Genomic DNA, 19,056 nt, shown 5'->3' with positions numbered 1-19,056 from the left:
TCTGATGAAGTTAACACTTGTTTAACAAAAGCGCTCACATTTTATTTGTTTTCCTTGTGGAGTTTGAAGAATCAGTCAGGTAGTCTATATATACGTCCATATATGCATGGAGATGCATTTATGTGGACAAATATATACATGATACACACACACATATTATATATATATATATATATATATATATATATATATATGTATGAGTCCCTTTCGAATGATAGAAAGCTCATTTGATAGAAACTCATTTCACTGACGCCATAAGATAGAAAGCTTAAAGCACTGAAAACTCTTTTGTCTGAAACTCAAAACACTAAAAATGCTATATGTCCTTTTCCCCACGGTAGTGCGATCCTGCAGTTAGTATATATAGTTAGGGGGGTGTGATAGAAACCCATATCTTTAGAGAGAGAGAGAAAGATATGCATCAACATTCATATATATATATATATATATATATATATATATATATATATATATATATATATATATGGATTCAATACATTTGGTCAAATTACACTTACTCGAAAATGAGACCAGGCGTTGCCCTTCACTGATAGCTCACTTGGTCAAAGTTCATTTGGTCGAAAATGGAATATAGCCCCTTCCCCACTGCAGTGCAACCCTGGAGTGAGAATATTAAATGAGTGGTAATGGGGGGTGGGGGTTGGGGCATAGCCCCCCACATAACTTTAATGTATTCACTATTATAAGAAGGTATATTCATAACATTTCAATATTTGTTGAACAATAGAACATATGTCCCAACAGTAGATTTGGTGTAAAACATCCTCATTGATTTGTGTGTTTAGATTATTGTTGCAGATATGGTGGGGGGGATGTCAGTTATCAACTTATATATCCTTGCAATACTCACAACCTTAATGATCATTGCTCTAAAAAATCATTACTCTACAGGTATTATTACAATACCCTGTAGCCTTGGTTTGACCAGTGGTATGTTTGTACAGAATGTATAACTCAACCGTCTTATAGCTACTTTCTACTTATCTTAACTGGAAGACCTGTGGGTAAATGTTTGCTAACACTACCTGACTGTTTTTACACATATTCCAAAAATACTAGTTAAAATTATCCATACAGCTTACTACCACTCCCAGGATTTGAACCATGGCTGTGTCTGCTAAAAATACAGCGATTTGTGTTTTATTGTTTCATCAGCGTGACCTATTTAGAAACTGCTGTCTCTTCTTTTAGTGTTTTCTGTCCAAGTCTCACTTGGTTGTACAATCTGACCTTGTAATTACAACATTCTTATACAGACATTCCTAGACATATTTTTATGTAGCACATTGTGGGAAACAGTGGTTAACACAACATTACTATTCAGAAATCAGATATTGGTGAAAGCAACATGTCAGCCCATACAATATCACAGTAAACACCAAACCAGTCTAGGATATAGACCTTTATTGCCAGGCAGTTACCATTCTCTTACCTGGAAGACCTGTGGCACTTACAGTTCTCTTACCTGGAAGACCTGCGGGGGGAATGTTTGTTAACACTACCTGACTGTTTTTACACATATTCCCAAAATCCTAGTTAAAATTATGCATACAGCTTACTACCACTCCCAGGATTCAAACCATGGTTGTGTCTGCTAAAATTGCAACGATTTGCATATCATTAAAGTGAGCTATTGATAAACTGCTATTTCTTTCTTTAATGTTTTCTATCTAAGTCTCTCTTGGTTGTACAATCTCACCTTGTAATTTCATCATTCTTATACAGACATTCTAGACATATTTTTATGTAGCACAGTGTGGGAAACAGTGGTTAACACATCATTACAATTCATATATCAGATCTTGGTGAATACAACATTCAATACCAGAGTAAACACAACCAGTCCAGGATTTAGAACTTTATTGCCAGGCAGTTACACTTTTATTTACATATGACCTATATGGGACTATTACTGTCATATTGTCTGGTTTATTCAGTACAAACCATACACATTTTTTGTACTGCCAGGTGACATTTTATTCCTTTATATTTATTTGGTATGACTACTACAAGCAGGATTGTTACTCATCGGCCTTGCAATGCAGCCTTTACAACCTGCTGACATGTGCTTCCTGGTTCACAACCCACTCAGCTGGAGCTGTAATGAAAATAGAGAAACATTTATGCATACCTATCCATCACATGTACAGGCTGGACTTTGGTAAACACAGGCTGGACTTTGGTAAATATTTATTGCTATGAATACTTACACACTGCTGGGACATCTCCAAGTTCTCATGCTTCTTGTACCCACTGTTCCAAGAGCTCCCTCTTCCTCTGTTTCAAGTCGGCATAGTGGTTCTGGACCTGCCCACCAGTCCGAGAAATACCAGTGGCACTGGTGAGATCACGGGCGAGACTTTCTCAGGCTTCTGCTTTATATTGGGAGACCTGCTACTGGTCTTGCAGCAGTCTCATATCATATTTTTTTTTTTTTTTTTTTACCAGGAGTCTTACCATGACCTTGGAATCCTGTATGCCCCAGCATTGCGACTGAAAGCGCAGGCCATCTCTGACACCTGCCATGTTACCTACAGTGGAGAGCTACAACCAGTTATTAGCTGTATTCCTGCCTGCAGGGTTTAAATATGGCTGATTTCCCACCCTTTCTCATGATTGAACGGTTTTGAAAATGCTGAGCTAAGCTAAGCTACGGGCAAACCTGCTTAGCTAAGATTGGCAGTACTTAATGGGGTAGGTTCAGCATTTCTTACCAACAGGCAAATCCACTTAGCTGGGCTATTCATTCCTTAATATTCATATGTACACAATGGTTACACCCAGTCAACATAGCTGTGCAATGCTTAGCATTGCTTATGTTTTATTAGATGGGACTGCCACCTGTATGGGATTGATTCATCATTCATTACATAATATAGATTTACCTTCCCTGACATCTCCCAATGTGCTGTGATTAATTTATTCTTGTGTGACTTTACTGTATGAGGCACTTGTTTATACGTGGGTTTCACTACTTTATTACACTGACACCTCACATCTGGGCTTAATACACTACTCTGGTTGAGAAAAATAAGTTGCTTCCTACATAAATATACAAATAAATGAAAATTGTAATGTTTACACATACAAAATGGAAATGACGTTGGTGAGGCGTGAACTGTGAATGACTACATGCAGGGTATATGCTCTATTATACCATGACCCCCCCCCCAAAACGTGCACGATGATTGGCCAGCGTGCACATTGTAAATCGAGTTATACTAATGGAAATAGGTCCGGTCGCCCGTAACTCTACTTTTAAAACACTGTCTCGCTATGTTAAATGGGTTTAACATAGCGAGACAGCTTTAAAATAAGCAACAGAGATCTCCGTTGCTTATTTTAAAGCTGTCACGCTATGCTAAACCCATTTAACATAGCGAGACAGGTTTTAAAAAAAAAAGCAATGGAGAAAGCAAGATCTCCGTTGCTTTTTTTACTGTTTCACTATGTTAAATGGGTTTAACATAGCAAGACAGCTTTAAAATAAGCAACGGACATCTCCGTTGCTTATTTTAAAACTGTCTCGCTATGTTAAACCCATTTAACATAGCTTAAAATAAAAAAGCAACGGAGATCTTGCTTTCTCCTTTGCTCACAGCTCTGATGTACTGTGCAGGCACGTAGTACATCAGAACTGCCACGGATGCCAGACATCTGCGGAAGGGCAGTAAACAGGCATTATACTATGCCATTATTTAAGAAAAGTAATAGTTTATTTTCTTAAATAATGTCATGATAATAGCAATAACCACTTCTGGTGGGTAATGCTGTATTTACCCATGGTTGGCTTTGTTTGGTCCCTCGGGACCAAACCACGCCAACCATGGGTAAATCCAGCATTACCCACACCCAGACGTGGGTTATTGCTATAATCTCTACACTATTGCACGTATGTATATGTGAGATGTCTATTACTTTTTAACTTATCCTGCTGTTTCAGCTGGGCTAAGCGTAGCTAAGCAACAGGCACACCTGCGCAGCTACATTTAAACTTTATTGAATATGTGAAAAAAAAATATTTGCTGTGTATTTTACTTTGTACCCTTCAGAATATCCATGCTAATGCTGAACCTGTTATTCTACCTACTTTATGGCTTTGTAGGGATGATTGTCTCTTATGGCTTTGTCGAGATTCCTTACTCTGATGGGTTGGGAAGTGTGCACTATGTGCTGCATACCCTGCTGAAAATTCATGCTTATGCTAAACCTGTTATTTTATTAACTTTATGGTTTGTAGAGACAATTGTGTATTATATGTTCATCAGTGGTATGTGTTTAAATTGACTGCCCTTTGATCTAAGTCACAAATTCAAAGTTACACAGAACTATAAACATAGTAGATATTATTATTTTTTTTTTATCAAGCGGCTAGGACTCAACTGATATGGGCAAGCCCCCTGCCAAAAAAAATAAATAAATAACGAAAACAATCAGTACTGCTTTGATCTGCATTCCTTTATCCAGCAGATCTAATTTAAATTTAAATGTGAGCACACCATTTTAAAACAAATTAAAAGTCTGTTTGTACTGTGCTATGTACAAGGTAAACAAATGTTCATTTCTTACCTTTCAGTGAATAAGCAGTAGTGCACATTAACAAACAAAAACAGAACTTACATGGTGGTGTTGTCGTCACATTGAAAGGACTGGGAGAGACAGATGAATTACCTGCATAAAGAGAAAAACAAAGGTTACACTGCAGTGACTAAATTCAGTAAGGACCTGTGTATTACTTTACTGTCTGTGTATGTACTACTTTCAAAATGTAATAAATCATAATTAATACTTAGAAAAATAAGATGAAAAAAAATCATAGTGTGTTTATCTGTAGGTGGCAAAAGCCCCCCACCCCACCCCCACACACACAGTACTATAAGTCAGAGGTCACTGCAATTTAGAGAAAGGAGATTTCTCCCATGCAACCACCACTGCTGAATGCAGTGAACAATCTGACAGAAATATATGTTTTATAAAAGAGCTATACTGCAAAAAGTTGGTCAAACTGTCTTGTATATCATTTAATTCTGTTCAGACAAAAAGTTTTGCACTGATGTTAAACTGGCTCAATAGATAAAATGGTCATAAGGCATTCAATCTCAGAATACAGCTGGGTCCAAGGATCTAATAGAATGTTTAAAAATAATTAGCAAAATTTGACTCTGGTTCTAAATTTCTTGAAATGTTCTCTTTGGATAATTGAAACCAACAAGGCATACAGAGATATAGCATAATATGTAATAATGCCTAGCGCTTACCCCAAATAAGGTAGTTGGCTTGGTGTGTCCATTTTCGTCCCTTGGAACTAAGAAGTAGGGCTCGTACAAATTAATTTTGAACTCTAGCGTACAGTGTTCTGTTTGTATTATGCTTCCATTAGACATTATCTTAGGAAATTAAGCTTGCAGTGATTAAAGAAACGTGTTTTAAACTTGCATTTAATGATTAAAGGAATATGTGTTGCTTCTTAATCAAATTACTTACTTGAATTGCATGAAAGAGACAGAGGCAAAAAGTTTACAAACAAATAAACTTATCCGGTATTCCATAAAACTTTTAGCAATACAGTGTAAAATAAAAATAAAATCATTAATTATTAAGTAACCATTTTGCCTCTGATGGACAAAATAATTTTGCTGAGTATTATCTAAGGAAGATACAGCTGTGTGGCCTTTAAACACTTCAATGTGAAATCCGTTTCACTTCCATTGTCATCATGTGAGTGCTGAAATGCTGTGCTATTTATTACTATGAAAGGAAGAGAAAACTGATGAGAGGGAAATATTTCAGCTTGGCTGAGACCATTTAACTTCTGTTTAAACATTCTTGTTAACTTCTTGCAGCACTAAATCATTAATACCAGTAAACATCTAACAACATACCAAATTTCTCTTACAAGGTGTTAAAATGTCAGCAGATGAAAATTCAGGCAGAAAATACTTCAGGAATGCTACCAAACTACAGAAGTAATTTTATTGTCAAAATAGCTAATCCTTTGGCAGCCTGACAACTTGTTTAATTATATTCTAAGCAGCTGACATATTGTTTCTTGGAATGAAATTCTACTATAAGCACAGCCATTAGGGCTGATTGGCAAGAGTCTTGTTTTGAAGCATTAAAGGTAATATTAGAGCACCTTTTGCAAAAAAAGTGTTACTAAAATGAGATACACACAGAGATAAAGTGTATAACACAGCAAGTTAACAAGCATTACTGTACTCTTTACTGAACAATAATTTATTACACATGATGACTCTACTCCTTTAGCAGTATACACTAATGTTTAATTTTTTATGTTTAAATAATGTTTTGGTAAAAACACAAATGAGTGATTAAATATCACTTTAAGTACTGATTAGTTAATTATAATCCTATGTGACTTGTCTTGAAATTTATTTAAGACACTTGCATTTAGAAATGGTTGTCATTCAGTTTTCTGAAGAAGTTGAGTTATTTTTCTCGACGAAAAGTGGATTTTATGATTGTACACTTAAAATAAATAATTTTTATTTTACGCTACATGTGTTTATGTGGTTTGGCCATTCATAGTGGAGCGCTCAGGATTCGTGAATTTTTCTGCCAAGTATGCACAAGTGCCGAAATTAAACATTTTCCCAGCAAGCCCTTCAGTAGTATGTACAAGCATGCATAAGTACCAAAATGGAAAACTTCCCTCAATGATCCTTCAGAAGTATGCAGAAGCACAACAATAAAACATTTCCTCTCTAACCCCTTCAACGATGTGCCAAAGTATGTACTAGCGTCAATATGAAACATTTCCCAATGATCACTTCAGCAGTATGTCCAGTTATGCAAAAGTGCCAAAATGAAATGTTTCCCCACCAAGCCCTTCAGTACTATGTACAAGTATGCATAAGCACCAAAATGAAACATTTCGCCCCCTGACTCCTTCAGTAGTGTGAACAAGCCTGCACAAGCACTAACATGAAACATGTTCCCACCAATCCATTCAGCAGTTTGTACAAATTTGCACATGTACCTCCTCACTGATTCCTTCAGCAGTATGTCCAAGTATGAACACATACAAAAATGAAACATTATCCCCAACAATTGCTTCAGTATTTTCACCGAGTATGCACAAGTACAGAAATGAAACAGTTCACCACCAGCCCATCAATAGTATATTCAAGTATGTATATACACCAAAATGAAACATTCCCCTCAAAGATCACTTGAGTAGTTTCACCAAGTATGCACAAGAATGAAACAGTTCCCTGCCGATCCATCAATAGTATGTCCAATTATGCACAAGTACCAAAATGATACAGTTCCTCAAGCGATTCCTTCACTAGTATGTACGAAAATGAAACATATCCACACCAATTCATTTAGCAGCTTGTCTAGGCATGAACAAGCACCAAATTGAAACATTTCCCCAGCCAATCCCTTCAGCAGTATGCTCAAATTAGACACATTGAGAAAACATTGTTTAAGAACAGATACAACTTATATGACAGTGATTTAATATTTAGAGAAATGTTAGCTGGTTTAGTGAAACTGTAGGTAAGTTGCAAATTTCTATACTTTATTCTGTTTTTTCAACTACTGTTTGGATCACTTGTTTGAGTGTTTCTAATAAAAAAGATTCAACTTGAACCAGTTTGTGCTTTCTTACTTTCATTAGTTGATTTATACTTTGGAAGGTTTTAAAGAAAGTATTTCTACCACTTGTTATTAGTTTAGATATTCACAGTATGGTTTTCATTGGGTGCCTGAACTCTAGGGAATCTTAGATCTTCCACACAGAGAAGTTTCCTCATTATTTGTTTTTGGACCCAATATATTGACGTACTGGGCTTCTTAGACTGTGTGTGAAACAGGTAGAATTGGATCAGAACAGACACAAGAGCCAGAGAATGGAGCAAAATTACCAGATGGATCTAGTAGAAGAAGAGCAGCACCAACAGGACAACTGAGATCACCAACAATTCATTTACCACAAATAGCAGCAGCATCACTACCAAGACCCACGTCATCAGAAAGAACTTTTTCAGCAAAACAGACACCAACTACCATACCAGTACCCAAATCAACACCAGTACCAGTGCCAAAACCAATGCCAAAGTCCCAGGGTCAATCCTTCTTACCAGAGTCCCTCGTACCAGATCCACAGGGTGGAATACTATTACAATCTACAGAGGTTTCAAATAGCACAAGAGGAACTTCAGGCCTTTCAAATTCCATCCAGGAAGGCAACAGGAGAACCAAACAAAGGACTGTGGTGAGAGAAATGAGATACCTTGGCAATTACAACTACAGACCAAGTCCCATGGTCAGACACTGGAAGCAGCTACAATACTACCTTATCCACTAATTTGGAACTACTCCAAAAAAGGCATCTATATCATATTATCGCACAATAAAATGACTGAACACTCTTTAATCGAACCAATAATATCGAAATAGCAAAAAAGCAAATACACAGAACAGCAATTTTTTTTCCCAGGGAAAAAAAAATTGCTGCTCTGAAAAAAAAAAAAAGAAAGAAAAGAAAAAGTTTAAACACAAAATCAAGTGGGGGGCTTTGCCCCCTATACCCTCCCCTACTTAAATATATCAAATCAGAGATTGCACCATTGTGGAGGAAACGGCAAAGTCCTGAAGACAGCCCACTGATTTTTTTCCCTGGAAAAAAAACTATTTCCGTGACTTCGCTTTTTTCTCCTTTTCGACATTATCAGATCGATGAAAGACTGTTCGCTCTTTTCATCATCTGACAATGTGATATAGACCCCTAAAAAGAACTGTCTGACAATGAAAGAAGGTTACATTCTCAAGGGCTCACCTTTGCACTCAATTTAGAAGTAATGCAACCCAGGTAATTACAGACTTCAAGTGTAATGTAAGAAAACTTAATTTAAAAATACAATTCCATGGCAAGGCTAAGAATTTGTAAGAAGGCCTTTGATGAGACAATAAAGAGACCCAGCAGTTATTGCCCTCCCTTGCACCAAATGCTAGCTGCATTTGAAGAAAATTGTGAAACAGACATTAAAAAATTGCTACAGAAACCTCAAAAGAAAAATACGTTAACCTCACACATGAAGATAGAAAAGCATTAATTGAACTGGGGCATTAACTCTAGGTGCACAATGAAGGCTCACAAGGGTGAGAGAAAAGTTGTGACTGATACTACAAATTACAGTCTGAGAATAAAGACATGCTGAATGACATGAATTTTTATGAGAATTATACTTTTGATGGAATAAAGAGAGCATACGGTGACAGGAATATCAACCATATGGCATTATATGAAGAAGGCCTGATTTTAGACAATCTATACGATTATTTATGGACTCCATGTCCCCATTTGCCAAAGTTTTTTTGGAATACTAAAATCTCATAAAAATAAAGATAACCCACCATACAGGCCAGTGGTAGCAAGCGGGGGAATCCCTTATGGAAGCAACAGCCCTATACCTAGATTATCTTTTGAAACCCTAGCCAAGAAGAACAGACCATATATAAAATATTCTATGGACTTTGAGAAAAAATAAGAAACATTATTGCTGAAGCTGACACCATATTGCTAATAATTGATGTAGAGTCTTTATACACTGTGCTTCCTCACAATTATTGCATAGGAGCAGCAGTGGGTTCTTTTAAAGTACACCATAATGGTACACAAGCACAGCTAGAAAAGTTAAGTGAGCTCATTAATGTGGTACTGGATTTTAACTTATTTACTTCCATTAGAAAACATTACAAGCAAAAGACTGAGCTATGGTGGTGGCAGTGGCTCCCAGCTTAGCCAACATACCCCTGGGCAAGTGAGAGCAGGATTTGGTTTTCAGCAACAGAAGTTTCATGCAGCACGTCTCATGTTACCTTGGTTTCATTGACAATATTTTTATTGTATGAAAAGGTGGCACTTTAGAACAAGAAAAGTTTATCAGGTACCTCCACTCCCAGCTCCAGCCTAACCATGTTCTTAAACATGCTAATTTCCAAGGACATTAACAACAGCAGAATTTCCACTGATCTTTACTGAAAACCGATGAGAGTGAACCTCTTACTCCACAGTAAAAGTCTGCATCCCAACAAGACAAAATATAATATGGTTAAATCCCAGGGATAAGGGTTAGCTAGAATAAACATAAAGATGGAACATTTTATGAGCTACCTTAACAATTTGGAAAATGATTTCTTAGTCAGGGGGGTACTAGAACCAAATGTTAAGAAACATTTTTGAACCAATCATCAAGCTTAAAAATACCAATGCACATGCTAAACCACCCCACTGGAAGAATTTTTAAGAAATATGTGGACAATATATCAAGACAGCTGCATATTGAGATGTACTGTGGATTTTCATTGTATCAAGAATATTATCAAGAAGAATTGGGCCATAATAATCAGAAAGACCTTGTCTTGTAGGCATTTTGGATGAAGACTCGACTTTTCTATCTAGGAAGGCTAGACCCCAACCCCCAACTAAATATACTAACACTGAGATCGCACTACAGTGGGGAAAAGGGAAAATTTACCCATGTTAGCAAAGCACATACTTACCCTGTAAACAGCTTCAATAATGTGGTTGTTCTGTAACACAAAGCTTCAGTGTTGCCATCTCAGGAAACTTCTCTTTGGGTAAGTGGTCTTTAGTTGTTTTTAGCCCAGCAAAATGTAGTGTTATATAGTGTTATTTAATATTTAATTGTTAATTTTTAGTTGCTTTCCCCACTTGAGCCACAAACCTGAAGATGTTCGAATAGACAAAAGCAATCCATGTTAAAAATGTTTCTGAATGTTGGTAGAAAAGATTTCTAAGGAATTTTGAAGACTTACGTTAACTTTTTTCATTTTTGATACTTCAATGAAATGTTTTCAGTACATTTTAGCAATTATTAATGTGTATTATTCAGTTCAGCGTTTAGTTTAACATGTCTTGGAATCACAATGAATTTGGGTGAAAAGCATTTTTTTTGGGGGGATGAGCATGAGTTGTGAGTTACAAAACCATGTTTCAGTGGCTGTTTAAAGTTTCTTGAGTAATTTTTTTTTTTTTTTAGATGTACCAGCTTGTGTGAAGTGCATATGAATGCACTGCACACAGTTTTTCAGTTATGCATTTATTAAATGACTTTTGGGGAAATTCAGATCATACTGCAAAACTGTATAACTAGTAAGTTCATTAGTTGCTCTGGTTGGTCTCTTTAAAGCTTATTAAAGCAGGGTGTGGCCAAATGATTTAGTACACCACTGCTTCTGAATGTAGTAGGAAGCATAAGGAGGCCCTACTGTATGATTTATTTCATAAGGTAGGAAGGCAGAAACACTTTATAGTAAGCAGTGTGATTTAGTTTTTGAGGTGAGAGGGAAGAAACAACATGTAATATACAGCATGATTTTTATTTTGATATGAGGTGGAAATGACTCCATATAACAAATAACGTTATTTAGTTTGCAAAGTGAGTGCACTAGTCGTAAACACATGCAGCCCATTTTTATTATTTTATTTGTTAACAGGGTCATTCTTCTGGAAACAAGTATTCTTTTCAAGACTGACCTGGATGAACTGCCTCTTTCCCTCTATATGTATTTATACACTTGCTGCATGATACATTAAATCATGTTCACTGTAGACTTATGGAACATGTTTACTGGTGGCTAGATTAACCAGAGGACCTAAAATAAGTTTCTTCTTCTTGCAGCAGATATTATTTTATTTATTATACAAATCAGATCTCTCATTTTTTATTTATCCTTTTTTCTCTGTTTAGGTTACTATCTCTCGTTCAATTCATTGAGGTAGAGTAACCGTACAGTTTTCGCATTGAAGATAGCTTTAAATAAGATATTTTTTATGAAGGATATGTTGTGGTTGTTTTTTTTTTTCTCAGTTATGAGAAATTTTTAATCTGTAGTTGTAAGAATGTATAAAGGACTATAAAAAGATCAGTTAAAATGATAGGCCACTTATGAGCTTCTTACAGTTTAATGCTAATGTTTGTGGATATATAGCTTTGGTTATGTTTAGTCAGTACTAAATGATTCAATGAGATGCATGATTATTTTATGTTTAATCAGAATAATTAAATTTTTTCACTCTAATTTTGTTTACTTTCACGAGCAGACAAAAGACTGCTGCTTCTGGTTATTTGTTTCCATGTAGAGTGCAAGCATATCAGACTGACTCAAAGCAAGTGTCTCACTCTGGTTAAAAAACCTAGGGCAGCACAGCACATTACTTCCAGAAATGATAAATCACAGTTTCAGTTAATTAGGCAAAGCTTGCAACAGATTACACAAATTTCTTAGAATATATGGAAATGCTTTCTGTCAAAATGATAGCTATAGAAAAAAAATACACATCATGCACTTCAATCAGTTAGTAGAGGTGGATACAATACTAGTGGATATGTGTCACAGAATAGCAGTGCTTGCTGGTATGAAGACTGGACCTTAATGGACCTTAAAAGCCAGTGCTGGTGGAGTACAGGGTAAAGCTGAGATTACAAAACACAAGATGCAAGTTAAAATATCAGCTCAAACATTTGATGGCACAGTCAGAGAAGATGATCATGGTAACTCTAAGGGGAAGGTGTGAGGCATGCACACAAGAGGCACACTCTTATGTCCATCTCCCTAATGGAGACCTTAGAGACAGCAGTACATAATGCTGCTTTTGGTAGGTAAGTTATTCTGTGGATGTCATGGCTCTTACAGACATGAGGAGACAAGCATTGCTAATGCCCATTGTATATACCAACCCTAGGGTGATTATTGTGTGTGTAAGGCGTGGAGAATTAAAGAAAAATACTGCATAGCATCGCATTGCTCTTGGTGCCTTGATCTCTTAATAGGATCCATACTTGGATTGTATATAGTCCATAGGAGCAACTGGTGGTTTGGTAGACTTGGTGGATGAGAAGAGGTCCTTGGTTAGCTAGAGATCCTTGGTTAGCTGATAATTAGCTGTATGGAGCAGAGCCTGGCAAAAAGAAAAAAATATATACCTTACTGAAGCATGGGAGATAGATGCAAAGGGCAGCAGAAGGAGAAAAAAATCTTCATTTTTGGGTATACCTGAAAGTATGGAAGGAACATAGACTGTAGTCCTGAATTTGGTATAATTGCTATTATGTCAACATCTGTTTAATTTACCACATTTCATCAACTAACTATATTGTTGACAAGTGTACAAAATCAATATTCCCTGGGTAGGGGAATCTTCCCTTTCCAAGAGGAATGCACAATCTCAGAGTTAGTATATAGAATTAGCACAGAAGTAGGAGGTGCAGCATGAGGGGTATTGGTATTAGTTTTTATTTTTGTTTGAATAACTGCATGCACTGAGGTCATTTGTGTGATAACATGCCATTGTTTGGTTTATCATGCTTTTTCAGATGATGTTTCTGAGACAAATCCATGGATTACTTGACTAAAGTGAATAAACCAATGTAGATAGATAGATAGATAGATAGATAGATAGATAGATAGATAGATAGATAGATAGATAGATACACATATATAGCCTGGCAGTTAGCATAGAGGTTTAAGGTTACAGACCATTAATAAAATGCTTCCTGAGCCCTGGAGTTTGATTCCCTCTGCTTTTATTTGCCTACTGTGTGATCTTCTGCAATTCACTGAACCTGTATATGTTTGTAAACAAGGGCTATCTAGGTAGGATTGTTAATGATGTAAAAGAATAATGTGTATATATTGGCAGTAAAAAATGAATTTTTAATATGATGTTTCTCTTTGTTATGTATTACTTAATAACAATTGTGATGACAGGAGGTTCTGTCAGCCATGCCAGGAAAAATAGGGCAGTGGATTTGTAGCATATGCCAGCACAGGTAGATGGAGTTTTGTAAATAATTGTATATCATTTGTATATCAAACTGATTCATACAGATGTTTGTGCTGAAAATGTATTTGTGAAGTTTGCTTGTGTTAAAATATATCAACAGTGTGTTCTGCTGGAAGGAAAAGAGATGTACATGCATTATTGTAGCTGTTTAAAAGTATACATTGTAACTGCATATACTGGAAGTGAAGAGGTTAATCATAATCCACCTGATTTTGCAAAATATATCAGAAATTAAATTACTTTATGGGTTAAGCCATAAAGATGTTATCCCACAGTTTTGAAGGGAGGCACAGAAACAATGTCTGTACTAGAGAATAGTTTAGTAGCTCCTGTAGGAAGAGTGAAATTGTTTTATGGTTTTATGACTTCCAGAAGCTGCATCACATATGAGCAAAGCTCTGTGTATTGTAGCACATAGATGCTAAACCCTGGTAGCTTTTAGTAATGGGGGATAGTGTGGGAAACAGAGTCAAATGATTAGATGTGTGTGATGTCATTTCACAGTAATAATGTTTTAATATTAGAGGAGACTGAAGTCTCATCAGCATTTTCTATTCTGTCTTAGATCTGACAACAAGGGCCACTCACCCATCTTGCCTTGCTCTGTTCAGTAAGTAGGAAGAATAATTCTTTTAGTCAATCAAGAATAGTGAGACTAGCTAAATACTGTTTTTCTGTAAATGTGTAAACATTTCCATGAGTGTTATTTTTAATATTCCCTATGATTGAAACTCTGGTGTTTACTGTGAATAGATATTTAGTATTTTCTTGTTCTTGTATTATTTATTATTAAAGATATATTAACTTTTCTTTATGGTTGGTCCTTTTTAGAAAATATTTAAGCTTTGAGAGTATTTGCATAGATTTATTTGGTGATAACTCTAGCCACTCCTGAAAGCCTTGCTGTTTGGTCAACATTACCATTTTTATTGATATTAATTTCACTTGGTGTAATTGGGAATCCTTGTAAGAGCCTAAAGAATCTGGCAGGGTTTCTGGTCACAGTGATAACTACCTTATAGTCAGGACAGGAAGGGGCACAGAAGGTAAATCTGTGCCAGCCTTTCCCAGGTGTGTGCACATGTGTGTGTGAAAATCAAATCTCAATGAGTGTGTATATCAAAGTACTGGTTTCATAGAGAGGGTGTGGGAGGGTTTAGCTTGGAGTTCCAGCTAAGGACTCAACTCCAAGCTATGCCAGTGGGGATTCTTACTGAGGGTCTGCACAGATATAGAGAAGAACCAGTCCCCAGACTGAGTGTGTTCCCTGGGTGCTATTTAGGGAAATTGTAGTTGATACAGGAGGTCTGCATCTGGAAATACTGAATGTATCCATTTGTGTTCCAAGTGAATGTCCCTCTCCAGTGTCAGCGGTGATGATTCAGGCTCCTTGATTATTGGCCAGCATGGGGGCAGTGCAACAATAATAAAATGTAATAAAACAACAAAAAAAAAATTGTTGGCAAAATTAGATTAAATACCACCTGGAATATTCCAGAATGATGTTTAACACTTCACATTGAATGTTGTGGGATCCAGTGACTCTATTGTGTTATTTGTCGTATCCTTTAAAGTGCATTTTGTAATGCTACTCTTCATAATACAGCTACCATATCATTAGAGACAAGAAATATCTTTAAAGACAACATTATTAATTGTCTTTACTATTGTCGCCATTTCATAATTCAGTAACAAAGTCAGGTAAGTTGTTTAATTTCATTGTTGACTTCTTCCCTAGGAGAGCCTTGTTTGACTGATGAAAACCTTTTCTTTGCTCATATTACACTGTAGATATGGGAGACTATATTAAACAAAACGTGAGTGATAGAAAAAGGTGTTGGGAGGAGTTAGAAAACCGCAAACGAGCATGTGCGAAATTCATGCCACATTTAAAGTAAATATCTATTTCTGAATGATTTCATAGGTTCATAAGTGGTTGCTAAGAATGTGGAGGTCATAGAGAGGTCCAGTTTTTTAATTGCCCCAGAGCATTGTTTGGTTAAATGACTTGGTCAGAGTCACACAGGTGGTAAATGAAGGCTGAGAGAGTCAAACCTTGTATTACAGGATGCAGTTCATTAAAAACTAATAACTTTAATCTTCTGTGCTAACTGGCAGAATAAAGGACAATAGTCTCACCTAAAATTGAAAATCACCAGCTAGCCAGAAGCTTACATTCTTATCAGTAGTTAAATGTAATTATAAATCCTTCTTTAACTATGTTAGGAACAACATTATCATACTCCTACATTGCTCTGAACTTGTTCAAGATGGCATCTCTCACTGAAAGCCAACTGACATTGTCAGTGCACTTGGATGCAAATTCAGTACTAACTTCACACCTGAGACTACTAGCCATAGTCCACAAATCATGGCATCTCTTGCCTTCCTTTTACCTCTTAGAAATATACACTGAAAGCACTGAATAATTCCAAAAATAGATCCTCCAGGGGCATGTTAATATACTTGAATGTTTAAAAGGTATTGTCTGGCAAACCCTTGATGACTATCACCACAAACTGTTTAACCTAAGCATAGCTACAGGTTTTGTCCATGACTAGTGGTGCACTGCAGTTGTTATGCCCTCACATAAGGGATGGTCATAACACTTGACCCTAGGATTTATAGCCCTACTAGCCTGACAAGCCTCATTTGCAAGACCATGGAATGTATTATAATTGACCTCATAAACTGTGATATCAAACACCTTGTTAGACTTGACCTCAGCAGTTTGGCTTTGTTAAAGGAAGATCCTAATGCATAATTCTGGTTAATGTCTTCAAAGAGGGCTACTCAGGCAGTAGACATCAGCCATATAATGCACACAACATATTTCGACCTGATCAATGCATTCAACTCCATACCCATATCCGTACTAACATCATACAAAAGCTAAGTTATTTATAAATAGATCCTGTGTGGTAAGATGGATAGCAAAGTGAGTAAAAGACAGAAACCATACTGTATGAGTCACAGATACCTCATTAGAAAGTATGGAGATGGTCAGTGGTGTCCCTCAGGGCTCAGCACTAGGAATCCACCCTCCAGACATTTACATTTTTTGTTCCAGGCAGGATTCGAAGGAGACAAGACCTCTGGTTTAGTAAGTTTGCAAATGATTGCACATTGGTAGCTATTTTAAAGTCCCCATTTAATACATGAACATAGAAGCAAGACTTCTCCTTCATAAGCTCTTGGTGTACTGAAAATTGGCTAAAATTAAATGATAAAAAGAACATTAATTTCACATTTGATATCATCTTCTATCAGCTTATTTTATTGCCAATATACTATAACTGCAAGAAAACGTAACTAGGGATCTTGTTATCGGGTCAACAACCCTCTATCTTTTGACTGTCATGTGATAATAGCAGTTGTTCTTCTTACACAACTAATCACCAAGGCAATATCATCTAGATCTAAAGACGTCATTGTTCCTTTATATTAGCCTTTATACGGCCAGTTATTAAGTACAATCCCCCTTCAGGATGTACTTCACTAGATAAATCAAGCAACTAAAAAGACCAGTGAGGTGCTTAACCAAGAAGATCACAGACCTAAAGAACCTTAGCTAATAGGAGTGGCCATACAAAACTGCCTTTTTGTTCAGTATTATACAGACTTTTGATGGGAGACCTATGCATAGCTCACCATACCATTGGAGATCCAGTTGTCCTTGATCATCAGTATTGCACTATATCTAATGCATCCTCTAGCACTAAAAACAGAGATCTAAATCTTCACCAACAGATAAAACACAATGGAGAGACAGGTTTGTCACACAGCACCAACCCCACATAAAGAGCAGGTGTCCCCTACCAATTAAACTGTTTGATTCATTAGCATCATTCAGTACAAAGATGAATGGTTGGATAGATCTCCACAAATTTACACCAGAGGTGACTGGTCTAACATTCCTTAGGAAAGTGGGTACAGCCTGAGGTTAGGTACTGGCAAGGTATACTTAGTCCTAATACTATGGATGGTATTCATAGTCCTACCCTCCATTTGAGCATAACATTAATCTGCGAAGAGGTCAGCTGTGGTCTTCCATGCTGACTATGGAAATACAGCAGCATTTTGTTAAACACTCCTCCCTACAGCAAATACGTAAAGTACTGAAGGTGTAAGTGATATGAGGAGAACTGTTACCAGGCAAATACATATTGGAGAATTATGATGATTCATAGAAATAAACATAAAAGGGCCTTGTTTGGATACAGAATGCATAAAGGACCCTGAACTTACAAGAGTAAGCACAAATATACATGGAAATTCTCGGGCTACAGGGCAAATTCTGACCAGAAGAGGTAAAAAATAAAAAATTACTATAAAACTGTTTAAAAGGAGATACAGTTATTGACTTCACTTCAAGAAATGTTTGTTTTATTGTCATTTAGTGCTTGTGTATACATGATCAAACGACTGAAGGGATTGCTAGGGAAAAAATGTAATTCAGTGCAATTTAGTGCTTGTGCATACATGATCAGACTACTGAAGGGATCACTGGGGAAAATAACTTTGTTTGGTGGCATATGAGATTTGGGACAAACCAATTTGTCCAAGACCATTTTTAGAGGGATTAGAATAGGTAAAATGTGGGGCGGGGGGGGGTTGAATGTATAAAGAGGATGAAGGTTATGTATAGTATGTTGTTAGGTCAGCTAGGTGGTGGATTGTAATTGGTTAATTGGTATGGGGAGTTTAGGAAAGTGAGGTAAGGATAGGGTGGGGCGTCATTGTTCTATTACTACAGTAGGGGAAATAGGGTCACATTTTGGTGTAAGATTGTGAAGCCACCTTACGTCCAGGATGACCAGTGGACAGGTAGGCTTTGGCTAGTAGTTGTTTGGTTCTTTGGTTCAGGTTAGTAAGGGTAGTATTTTGTTTATGGTCTCGTTTTTTTTTTTTTTTATTTGTTTACATGTTCATAATGTATTGGTCGTATAAGGAGGTTGTGATTGAGGGTGGGGAGGATGGTTTAATTTCAGTTTTGGTGATGTTGTAGTTAGCACTGGCAGCTGCTTCCTTTTGCAACTGGGATTCCTCCATCTACAGTGTGACAGGGATGACGCAGGTTAGTGCATTCAGTTTTCATTGGTGGGCCATTAGTTGGGTTTTCAAAGGTTGACTTTGATGGGATGGTCTTTGGGGTGGCTTTGAGCCTAGCAGCTGGTTGTGGTTGCTGTTTGTTC

The 19,056-nt window shown here is 36.7% G+C and overlaps 1 protein-coding gene across 2 annotated transcripts in view; it reads right to left on the bottom strand.

Moving 5' to 3' along the window:
- LOC122800842 (probable GPI-anchored adhesin-like protein PGA55) overlaps positions 1-19,056 on the bottom strand; it is an 813,969-nt gene that overhangs the window by 655,528 nt on the left and 139,385 nt on the right. For both annotated transcript variants that reach the window (XM_044070155.1, XM_044070156.1), the window contains one exon: positions 4,642-4,692. In XM_044070155.1, coding sequence (XP_043926090.1) covers positions 4,642-4,692 — 51 coding nt within the window. The remainder of the gene's footprint in view (positions 1-4,641; positions 4,693-19,056) is intronic.

The sequence above is a fragment of the Protopterus annectens genome, chromosome 4.part1 (assembly GCF_019279795.1).
Source record: "Protopterus annectens isolate FY-2018-M chromosome 4.part1, PAN1.0, whole genome shotgun sequence".
NCBI lineage: Eukaryota > Metazoa > Chordata > Ceratodontiformes > Protopteridae > Protopterus > Protopterus annectens.
Note: the sequence above shows the minus strand (reverse complement) of the source record. Positions and strands in the feature narration are given on the sequence as shown.